Raw genomic sequence first — 12500 nt, forward strand, 5'->3', positions numbered from 1 at the left:
AAAGGGTTTATGTTTCAAGTGCTCAAAATGGTAAACATTCCAAGCTGTCTTACAACTGTTCCATCAGTAATTCACTTCATACAAGCAAGACCTGAAGACAATATAGGAAAGAAAATAACAACAAAAACATTTGGTGTGCCCTGTGGTGTTCAAAAACTGGCTAGCTTTGCAAAAAAAAAAAAACTGAATAAATAAATAAAATAAAACAAAGTAAAAAGACAAAAAATTCCCTGCTGTGTGATGAGCAGATTTTTAATCACTTTGAGCCTTTCAAGCTGACTTTAAAAGAAGCCCCAGACATGTGCTGTGCAAAGTAATGGGCGACTTGGAGCTCTCTGTGAAGAAGATGCACAACCTCGCCAATTTAGAGCATACTTGTGGCAATTAATGAGGGATATGTTTCCACAGTTGTGGGTAAAAAAGCTGTCTGAGCACTTCTCACTGAGAAGGATAGGGTCAACAACAAAACTCAGGAATGCTGAACTACACCCTTACACCCAACATTGTTTAAATCAACTCAATGTAGTTACCTTAAAATGATGAGTTCATTATTTACTCTGACCTATAATTCAGTTGTTAAGTCTGACGTCACGGGCCCAACATTTTTTTTGTCCTACGTCCAAACGTTTTGAAAAAGCTTTTGTCATTTTGGCCAGAGTGCTACTGTTTAGGCCTGTGTGTTAACTGAACAATATGATGTCTGAGTTGACAGTGCTAATATCAGGTGAAGCATTAAAGCAATCAAGAAAAATTGTATTGGATTCTTAGCCACACTTGGCACCACTGTTGCCTATTAAAAAAAATTGGTTATGGATTGATGGTATACTCTGAATAGAAATACTATTTTGCCCAGATCCATTTACCTTTATCTAAAGTAACAAAGGAAAGATGTTACGTCACTAGCTGTTTCTGTGTTCCTGCTGTTTTTCTGTGTGCATTTCAGATACTCCAGCAGGGGGCTTAATTGCTGGACCAGCACTATAAAAGGTGCTGGTTGACGTCACTCCAGAGGCCGGCTCGTTTTTAGTTCCTTGTTGAACGCTATCGCCAGAGAGGGTTCAAGCGGAGCGAGAGGCGCAAACGTTCGACAATTTCCGCGTTCGATTATTGCAAGGGGGAGGGGGGGAAATCCCCCTTTATGCAGACCAGAGTAAGCCCTTGCTGCACTAATGTCAATGGAGACTTGTGGAATTTTACCAATAAATTGGTCATTTTGTCTTTCTGGATTTGTTGAGGGTTTTTTGGAAAATTGTGTCATAATCTGTAAGTGTTTGGGATCATTTCAAGCCTAATAGTGTAATTTTTTAGTGTTCGGATTTGTAATAAAATAACTTAATATTAGACCATGCTGCTGCCAGTTACTGTCCGGTTGTTATCATGCTAGCTAGCCTCTTAGCTAAGGTAACATTTTAAACGGAGAAGTGTAATTTCTTTGAAATGACAACTAGCTGAATAACACTACTGACATTAGTTAAAGTGGATAGTTTATACTCAAGCGAATTTGCAACAGTATATTAAGTTTAAGCGAAGTCCTCCAACTACTAGTCACTTGTTAGCGCATAGCTGTATTGCCATAGCTACTACCATCCACTTGTATAGCATTTTAAGCTAGCTAGCTAGCTCGGTTCACATGACTAATTAAATTATTCATATCATGTCCTTAAGAATGATTCATTGGTATCATACATGATTATGGACAATAATACTGTGAACACAATTATGTTTATCTGTTGTTATTGCTTATTAAGAGAGAAAGTTTATTTAGTGACGTAGGGTGACACTCCCACTTATGCAGACCGGAACTGTCCCGTTTTGCTCCCATAGTAACGAATTACGTTGCTCTATCTTGCTAGTAATCAAGGATCTTTGCTATCGCTACCAGGCCCTGCCACGCTTCGTGGTCCGCTCTCGCCCATGTTACCTCCAGGTCTCCAGTTCCTCTCAGAGTGAGAGTCTGGGAGAGAGGCCTGGAAATCGGACAGCTTTGTTTTTGCGGCCTTCTGGCCTTTGTTTTTTGTGGCCTCCTGGCCTTTGCTTAGCCTGACGTAGCCATACTCAATTCTAGTCAGAATATGAGTCTGATACTGCTCCATTGGGACGTAATTATGGGGCGTGTTTCAACCAATACAGGGGGGGAATGCCTCTGCACTCAATTGGACAGACCTAACCAATCAGAGCAACGAAATAGCTTACCGTGAGATGTAGGAAGAACACACAAACCATCCTTCTTCTCCACAAATGCCTTAACACTGTTTTCTAGTCTTTTGTAACAGTTATTGTGCCGTCAATATCTCCTACAACACTCATTAGCGAAATCTAAGAGATACGTAATAGCCTAGGGTAGGCTATTAGGAAAAAACTGATAGCCTACAGTATATCCCCTTCATTTTTAAAAATAATTCCATTGAACACTGATATGCTACAAACATGTTATAAACAGCTGTGAAAGGCTGTCGCAAATCCCTTGAACAGGTGGTCAATCAGAGATTTCAAACGATCAAGGGAACAACATGTCTCAACCACATCTCAACTTTGGCCAAAGTTTTCAGAAATAATCGTTTTCAGTGATAAAACCTCATTGAAATAATATGCATTTTCCATATGGGGTCTTAGAAGCCATCTGTCTCCTTCTAGCCACAGCGTTTTTCTTGCAAACATAATCAACCTAAGCATGCTCAGATGACGTGATAGACGAGGCGCTGTTGCTCACCTGTCCATCATTGTAAAGCCCGATTTGATTGGTCCGTCAGCTCTGGGGCGAGCATAGTTGCTCCACAACGGAGCAATGCCAGACCGAACTTCCCGACCTCAAATGTTGTGGGCGGGGCTAAGTTCGGCTGGCACCCAGGCTAGCCTTCACTTGCTATTTTGTTTTGAATGTTATATTTTGCCTTTATATATGTTCTAGTTTATTTATAATAAATGATTGATTATTTTCAAATTTATCTACCGTTGTCTGCCGTGTTTTGCCCTTGCTTTATTTAGTTTTGTCATAGTTCCCTGACCCTAGCAGGGGACATAACAAACAAACATCTACAGTAAAAGCAGGCTCAAAGCACCTTGTGTAAAATGGTTAATAATGCTTCCACTTTCCATTGCATCAGAAATGTATATATGTGTATTGGGAAATTCTGTTCTGTCACTTTAAGTGACCAAGCTGGTTCTTATAATGGGAATGACCCACTTTTTGCTCTTCCCAGTTTATCTTGCCTACGCAAGAGCTGCAGCATTGCCGATCATTATTCCAGACAGTTGAATGATTGCATTGTTGTGTCTATTACCAGAATAAATATACTTGACTGGGAATCCTCATGTATGGTGCTTACAGTAACTACACAACGCAAGATCACACCTGTTACACTGGTGCCGTGACCCGGATGGGAGTGAGGATTTAGGGAGGTGAGTGTAACGGAGGCGAACTGAGCTAGCGTGCTAGTTGTCCGTGTAAATCCTCACACCCTTAACCTTAAGAACGCTTCTAACCGCTTAGTTGGAAGCCTTGGCTTTTGGCTCGGTGGTTAGAGCGTTCTACTCCCATGCCGGTGTGTGAAGAGGTGTGCGGGTTCGAGGGCCGTGAGTGGCGGACGAAATACGACCTCGGTTACACTTGAACATTCAGTAAGACGAAGTGTCTGAGCACAGAAGGACATCAGTGAGAAACTCAAGATATGGGTTCCAACCTGAGTTACCTTGGACAGGGAAAACTCACCTAGAACATGCACATTCTGTCTCAAATAAAAGCATTCCACATATCTCTCTATATTCACAGCATACATTCCAAAATGTTAGTTGGTGATGTTTTCAAGTAGTTTCATGAAAACATCTTCTCTCCCTTTCTACTTTTATTCACTTCCTTTAACAAGCAATGTTGTTTCTGGAGTTAAAAAACCTAGGTGTTTTATAATGTGTATAAGAGCTAGATGTCATCATTTAGCTAGATGTCATCATTTATTATTATTGATGTGCATTTGTTTGCCATTCTATTGCCAGATGATTGCATATAAAACACCTGAACGTATCTAGAGCAAAAATGCGAAGACAATATAATTTGACCTCGTTATATTTTTCTAGAATCACTCGTTATATTTATCTAGACAAGAGCAACTTACAATTGCACCTCTAGGACTTGTGGTATCCCAAATCTATTCTGAACCCAACTGCAAAGTATTAACTATACATCCTTCAGGCCAACATACAAAAAAACTGCTATTTCACACAGAGTGGCGAGGCCTCTCAACCCCTGCTTTGCCACTTCAACTGTTTGCACAGAGGCTCCTGTGTGTGTGTGTGCATGTGTGTGTGTTGTGTGATTGTGTGTGTGTGTGTGTGTGTGTGTGTGTGTGTGTGTATATGTATGTGTATGCATGTGTTTGTGTGTGTGTGGGTGTGTGTGTACTCGTGTGCGAATTGGCTGCCGTCTCTGTCCGGTGTAAATCAGAGAGGAGTCGTGTACTCACTCGGGCCTAATGAGCCATTATCCCCTCGGCTGAAACATAATGAGCTGAGAACTACCCAGCAGGTGCCAGGCTGGCATTGCTTGGCACAGCCTCCACGCCACCGCTGCCTGAGCCTGCGGGAAAGGGCACAGCTCGCAGGGCCCGCTTGAGTTCTTATTCAAAGCGTGGGAATAGTACCACAGAGAAGACGGTAGAAAGTTCCCCAAGGGCCCGCTTCTCCACACTCAGCCATGGCGGCTAAGAATGGAGTGTCTGTCAGGATCCTGCCTGGACTAGTGACTTTGTGCCACCCTGGTGGCTATTTTGTATATTGTGCATGTGTCATGTGCTCTGTGTTTACCTGTCTGGTCATGTGTCTTTGTCTCCACCCATTCCCTTATATGGTCTGCACTTCCTGTCTCGTTAGTTTCCCTCCGTTTCTTCTCACACCTGTTCCCTGTTATTGTTTCCTCTAGTCCACTGTCTTTCTGTTAATTGGTCTGTGTATTTCTACCCCCCTGTTCCTCTGTTTTTTGTCGGTTCGTCTCTCTGTTTGTCGGAGTCCAGTTTGTGAGTTTAACAATAAAGTGTGTTTGTCTATAATTCTGCCTGAAAGAGTTTTGTGCTTGGGTCCTCCCTGACAGTTTCACACAAAGCTAATGGTGCGTTAGAAAAATACCATTCGTCCAGGCGACAAGGGTTGCTTGACAAATAAAAAAAATATTGTTGTTAACAGATTTCACAAGTGCAGTAGGCATTCATAGTGCCGTGCCAGCGAGAAATTGACTCATAGAATGTCACCTAATGTCTATAACTACAGAATGTTGAACTCCAGTAGAACTTGATCTAGAGTATGCCACATTTTTTTAAGCAATACTTGTCACCTGGACTATAAATTGATAGGCTATCTGAGCATCAGTGCCCAAGCTCAGTCAACCAATGCTTGTGTCTGATGTCTGACTGTGTTCGCGGGCAACTGCTACTTTACAAGGGGCTTTGTAGAACTTTGAGTTGATCCAATCAGAGTATGCCATAACGTCTGTGCCAATTATTATTATTATTTTTTTTGCCGTATGCAGATGTATTAAGTGTCTTTTACGTCAGTCAACAGATGTTTGTGTTTGATTGAGTATTCTGTGTTTGTGGAGCTCAATTGTGTAGGCCTATCTGAAAATAAACTATTCCTGTAAAATGGTAGAGCAAGCTAACAAACATCATAACCATGAGCTCAATACCCTGACACCAACATGCTGATAAAATGTATTGCATTTCTCTACTGGGCTATGTGAAGGTACTTGCATTTTCAGGGTATACAGCATCTATAAAGTATTTCTACAGGAATGACAAGTTGAGAAGTTCAAGTTTAAGTTCAAGGACATTTTGAGCCTATGTGCACCAATCTGTTCAACCATGCTAGTCAACTGCTACTTTACAATACCACTTCAAGACAAGGACTTTTCACTTGGCTGGACAAGGGGCCAAGAGGTGCCAGTTATGCACAAACAATCAGGTGTGCTGCCAAAGGTCTTTATTGTACCTTGAGGTCACTGCCATTCAACCGCATCCTATTTATCCTCCGACCGCTTGGCCGACTTGAATCAATCCAATAGATGAATTCCTTTTTATAGTCGAAGTCGATGGAGATAATGCTGTTGAGGCCCTGGAAGAAGAAGAAGAAGAAGAAGAAGAAGGATAGTAAAGAGCTTTTTCTTCAGTGCTTGTCTGGTAATGTGATGGATCTTTTTCAGCATGTTTATTTTGTACTGAAGGCTAAATGCTTTTGCTGAACAATGGCTGCGAAAAAAAAGGAGACCTGGCTACCTGTGAATAACATCACAAGTTTAAATGAAACTGAAAGACGTGGAATGTAATTCAAAAGGAAATGGAGACATCAACAAGGTCAGGTCTTTCATCAGTTGCATTGGGCATGAGCATGTGCTTGGGCATAGTGAAAAGTAAAGATTAGAACAAAAAAACTAAAAACATGTAACAATTGTGAATGTCGATGTGATGCATCTCCCAAAAGACTTACATTTGGGAAATAACAACATAGTAATGACATAGTAATAACATATTAATAATAATGACCACATTAATAACGACCACAGTAATAACATTACTATACTATACTATAACATTAATAACGACCACAGTTATAACAACAGGTTTGGGAAATAACATCACTTTTCCCAGCTACTGGGCACCCCTGAGCTTGTGAGTAGCACTAACGTGCTGTAGGCTGTAGGTCTAATCTCTACAACTGCAATGGCAAAACGATGTGTTTTCAGCTCTGCAACATGCTTGATGCCTGACATTTACAGCTTCAGAGTTCAGATGTTTTCACCTTGTTTGGAAATGTCTAGCATTTTTTTAGATGGCCTTGAAACAAGGTCGATTACTTGATATTTTAAAAACGTAGCCACACACATCAGCGCTGATGTTTTTAACTGGCAAACCCTGGATGAACCATGGATTTTATGGAGCAGTACCGACAATACAACGGAGTCGCAATTTCCACGGTGGCAGCGGCAAAATGTGATGCTGGTGCATGGGGCTGTATTGAGAACAATGGAATCTAATGTAATACATGTCGGAAGCAGAGTGTGCCACACTGAGTGTTAGCCCCGGTGTACGTAACCCTTTACAGTGAACTAACTACAAGGACAGTCCTCCTGGAGCAACTCAGAGGCAAGTGCCGTGCTCAGGGTAGTAGCTCCTGGGGTTGAACTTAATTAGGTAGTTACCCCACATGCAGTTGTTGATTACTTTAGGCAGGCCATTACTAAAGAAAAGGCCTTGTGTGATTTTTGAATAGTGAATGGACAATGGTAGTTACTTAAATATAAGACTTTGGATCCTTCTGACCACTTGGCTATGTGCTTTATGTACAATGCTGGGAGAAATACACAAATGCAATACAAAACACATATGCACAACAACACATAAAGCAATATTAATTAAATTAAACAGACACATATGTGCATGAACACACACACACACACAAATACACACACACACAGAGGAAGTAAATCAACCCAACCTGCATGTGTTTTTGTTTTTCTGGGAGCCTTAAACTAGCTAGCTGAGTCTATTTTTAGCACCTTAGCAGTGACATTAGGCCTTCCTCGACCATGGACCACAGAGAAGTAGTGCTTTAGTCCCACGGGGGTTAGCTCTTCTAGTTTCTGAATGTTAAGCTGCACCTGATCGTCATACCATAGCAGGGTTAACTTTAGCCTCTTATATCTGACAGATGTGTTTTTATATTATTTTTTCTGCCACCCTGTTTTTCACATTATTAATCCTTCAGATGGCCATTTGCACATTGCCAGGTAGGTGCTAGTTTGTAATAGAAAAGGTGTCTCTGCACCTCGGTTGGAGATTTGCTGATGCCTGATTTCTGACACTCACCTTGCAGAGAGGAGTGTGGGCCTTACCTGTTTTAAGAGGGTGTAATTGGACCCGTCAACGCTGATCTTCCGAATCTCGTGGTGGTCAGCGAGAATGAGAAAAGGCTCTTCAGCTGAGAATAGGGAGAGAGAGAGAGAGAGAGAGAGAGAGAGGGGGAGAGGGAGAGAGAGAAAGAGAGATAAAGACAAAACAAACAGAAAGGAGATAATGATGAGGCAAGAAATAGGAAATGAAAGACAAACAAAAAAAGAAAAGAGAGAGAAAAAGAAATATAAAGTGTGAGAGAGGTAGAGAGGTGGAAAAATACAGAAATAAAGCAAGAGAATGAGAAATAAACCAACAGGTGCTGCAGTGCCTCCTAATTACTAGAATGGACCGTAACAACTGACTAGTCATGCATGGCATGTGATATTTCTGGTGCTGAATTAGGCAGTGATGCCATGCCAACACGTCAGGTGCCCCGTGCCATAATAAGGGAGGCTAATGCTGTGCGCCATGGCATCGGCTGGACTGGCACTGCCATGCCAACACCTAAAGGTCGGCATCCTCTTAATGACCCAGCCTGTCAAACATTACTGAACACAGGTGCTTGAGTCAGAGAAATTGGGTGTGCATGTCTATGTTTGAGTGTGTGTGTGTGTGTGTGTGTGTGTGTGTGTGTGTGTGTGTGTGTGTGTGTGTGTGTGTGTGTGTGTGTGAGTATGTGTGAGTTAGACAAACTTTTGTGTATGTGTGTGTGTGTGTGTTTAAGTATGACAGAGTTTCAGCATCTATGTGTGTGTATGTGTCAGCATCTTATGTGTGTGTGTGTGTGTGTGTGTGTGTGTGTGTGTGTGTGTGTGTGTGTGTGTTTTCTGTATGGACAGGTGTATGTGTACATAATTGGATGTGTTTTGGATTTGTGTGATTACATGCTCATATCTTGACCACATGTAGTGGGCAGTGATTACCCCGGCATCTTGACCTCCTCCCCCACAAGTGCTCATGACACCTGCACTGAAATTAGGAGCTTACTGCACTCTGACAGGCCTGCCTCCCTAAGTGAGGGTGGATGAGTGAAAGCAAGGGTGTGAGCTTATGTTTGTTTGTTTGTGTGTGTGTGTGTGTGTGTACATGTGTAGGGAGGAAGGAGGACACACACACACACACACACACAAATTCCTATATAGAATGTAACTATTCATGGTTGAGACTATTTCCTGTTACCAAACTTTACCCTGGGAAGATCTAAGGCAGACATCAGAATCAAAACACCAAAGCAGTGGCAAAGAGCACTCAGACCATAATGACTCGATTAATTGAATTAAAGGATAATTCCGGTGTGATTTTGACCTAAACATGTGTTGAAACATGATAACGAGTGTGAATGTATGTCTCATAGCTCACCTCGGCTTGTCCCCTGCACTCAGAAATCTGGCGCTAGTTAGCCAATGCTACCAACACCGTGTTTTGTTGTGGTGCCTCGGGCATCGGCCTAGCCATGCAAATAAATCATTGTTTTACACCATTTACGAGGCTCAAAGTAGCTCCATACTTCATTGGTAGACTTCCGAGGGCCTTGACATTTAAAACGAGACATAGAGAACTTTGAAAAAGCACTGGTAGTTTATTCACAAGACGATTTATACAGACAGTCCCATAAGGAATTTTACCGTTCGACGCCATCTTGAATTTAGTCACAATAAGCAACTGAATCCATGCATTTCCACTGAATTATTTTTGGAATCTGATCCCTTATCATACCTGTTCGTTCGTACTCGTCGCTCGACTTATCGTGACTAAATTCAAGATGGCGTCGAACGGTAAAATTCCTTAAGGTACTGTCTGTATAAATCGTCTTGTAAATAAACTACCAGTGCTTTTTCAAAGTTCTCTATGTCTCGTTTTAAATGTCAAGGCCCTAGGAAGTCTACCAATGAAGTATGGAGCTACTTTGAGCCTCGTAATTGGTGTAAAACAGTGATTTATTTGCATGGCTAGGCCTGAGGCACCACAACGAAACACTGTGTTGGTAGCATTGGCTAACTAGCACCAGATTTCTGAGTGCAGGGGACAAGCCGAGGTGAGCTATGAGACATACATTCACACTCGGTATCATGTTTCAACACACTTTAGGTCAATATCACACCGGAATTCTCCTTTAAAGTTCTATCTCGTTGCTTGGTGACGTGAAGTACTAATTTCTGTGATAAACAATGCTTTGATAAGAATGCCTGAAATGCTCTTATAGGATACATCAAACTAGCATCGATCAGCCTTGCGTTATGCTCTGAAAGTTGAACCAAGTTCAACGCTCAGCTCTTATGTCACTAGCATAACGCTGGCGGTACTGACCACCGTTCCACTGCCAAATCATAGCAAACAACAGAAAAATCAGTGTGATTCTGGCCGTCCAGTAATATGACCTGGGTCAGACTTGAGCTGTGTGTGTGTGAGAGCTGACCAGTAGAGTGTTTGTGTTTACCTGAGGTGGACCTGCAGCTGTGTGGATTGGCTGCGGGAGCCTCGTAGCCGTCGGCACACACACACTTGTAGGAGCCGTAGGTGTTCACACACTGCTGGCTGCAGGGGAAGCTGAGCACACACTCGTCTATGTCCACGCAAGTCTTCCCATCATTCTTCAGGTAGAAACCAGCCCAACACTTACACTACACACACACACACATGCACACACACACACACACACAGAAAGAAAAAGAGAGAGAGAGAGAGAGAGAGAGAGAGGTCAAAGGTCACCTGATATCTTGAAATGTTATTTCCAGATTTTCACAACAAATCAAACACAATGATGTACATTCCAATTCAAATGTGGTTCCCCACAGAGGAGTAAAAAAAATATCAATAGTTATATAAAATAATAAACATTGTCATTCATATTCATAAGACAAGGCAACCCTACAACTCAGTGGATACATACTGTGAAGGCTACATAGTACAAGACAAACCAAAAATCTTTGGAAACCTTTTTGGGTCCCCCAATACAGCTTGCACAGGTTCCCCTGGGTTGTATAAACCAGCAGTACTGTCTGCCTACAGTACTTTCCCCTTCTCATGCTCAGCTTAGCTGACTTAAATTCTTTCATTTTGAATGTGAACAGAGTACAGAGCACACAAATAGCTGTGGTGTGATGCAACCTGTACCATAGCCTCAGCAACTGAGCCTTCATGTAAGGAGCAGGGGGAGTGTGTGTGTGTGTGTGTGTGTGTGTGTGTGTGTGTGTGTGTGTGTGTGTGTGTGAATATACAGTACTGTATGTATGAGTGTGTGTGAGTGTGTGAACAGAGACATTATAAAAGAGGAGACAAGTCACAGAGAGAAAACTGAATGGAGGAGTGTGTGACATGATAGCTCGCTGATATGACACTAGACGTCAAGCCCTGTGCATGTGTAGCCTACAGTAAAAAGAGTCAGTCCCATTGTCTGAAAAGTGGCCCACCTGAACGCTCTGTTTATCTCCAGCATTACTACAGCAAAGGCCACAGTGAAATGTAAATTAAGGATTTGAGCCTTATTTTAGTGACTATCAAAACATTGTGTATGCCCTTGACCATTGTGTGTGGAGTTCTGAGTCTCTCCCTATTAAATCAGGTAGGAGGATCTTTTTGGCTCGAAAAAACTGTGTTGAAGCGTTGCCAAGGCATTGGCAAGATGTGCCTATTAAGACGTTAAGAGTGAAGCTTGGTGTGGACATACATATGGGAGCAAGGTGTGTAGAACCAAATTATGTAATTTAATAACTCATAATAATGTCATAAAATCTTCTCTTAACTCCTCTTTCCTAAATGTAATAAGGCTGGATAATGTAGTGACTTCTCAATGTAATGGTTTTATCTATGTCAACCGGTCATTATTGGAAAATAAGTCCCGACAGGACGATCAGGACCCCGATGCGAAGCGGAGGTCATTGACAGTGGTTATTATATATTTTCAGCGGTCATTATATGGATTTAACAGACCTCCAAATGTTGGGAAGGCCAATTCATCTGAATGAAACTTTCTGCAGCACTCAAGAACCAATACTCAAATATATTGGTTAACCTTGTTTTCCAGAATGTAATAATTTCCCTTTATTGTTATGACTTGCCAAATATTTTGGTAGCATGCCACCAATAGATGGGGGCCAAGCAGTGTTGCAACTGAAACAGAAAATTAACTGATATGGTCCAGACCAATACCTCTATTGAGAATCGGTGATCATTTGTAGCCAAAACTCTGATAACTGGTCAAAATCTGAGGCCTGCGAAAAACTCAAAATCACTGTTATCTCTTACTAAGCAACAGACAGATCCAGTACGACAATCTCCTGTTCTGGAACTTAAAATCACTAAAATCAGATACATAAGAACTTAAAAACCAGCCATGTCAAGGCACAGACATGACACTTCATGAAATGAGTCATAACACTGTCCCCAGTAGGTGTGCCACATTTCAGAACTTTTTACTACATGGTTTTATAGACTGTTTTAAACTCCAATGGCAAATGAGGAAAGCAGATAAAGGAAGAAACACAATGGGTTCCTAAGGCGGGATCATATTGGCCAACGGCAAGCGGCAGCGGCAAGCGTACTGTAACACAATGCTCAGACCATGATAAGTTCTATCTCGTTCCTATGGTAAAACAAACGGTTTGCCTTAACTGACAATTGAATACG

At 41.8% G+C, this 12500-nt stretch overlaps 1 protein-coding gene across 5 annotated transcripts in view; it reads right to left on the bottom strand.

Annotated features, from left to right (window-relative positions):
* The window catches only part of LOC121698669 (low-density lipoprotein receptor-related protein 1B-like), a 253521-nt gene that overhangs the window by 72661 nt on the left and 168360 nt on the right, over positions 1–12500 (bottom strand). For all 5 annotated transcript variants that reach the window (XM_042080972.1, XM_042080973.1, XM_042080970.1 and 2 more), the window contains 3 exons: positions 10312–10495; positions 7874–7959; positions 5974–6096 (listed from right to left, as the gene is read on the bottom strand). In XM_042080972.1, coding sequence (XP_041936906.1) covers positions 5974–6096; positions 7874–7959; positions 10312–10495 — 393 coding nt within the window. The remainder of the gene's footprint in view (positions 1–5973; positions 6097–7873; positions 7960–10311; positions 10496–12500) is intronic.

This window comes from Alosa sapidissima, chromosome 23 (assembly GCF_018492685.1).
Source record: "Alosa sapidissima isolate fAloSap1 chromosome 23, fAloSap1.pri, whole genome shotgun sequence".
NCBI lineage: Eukaryota > Metazoa > Chordata > Actinopteri > Clupeiformes > Clupeidae > Alosa > Alosa sapidissima.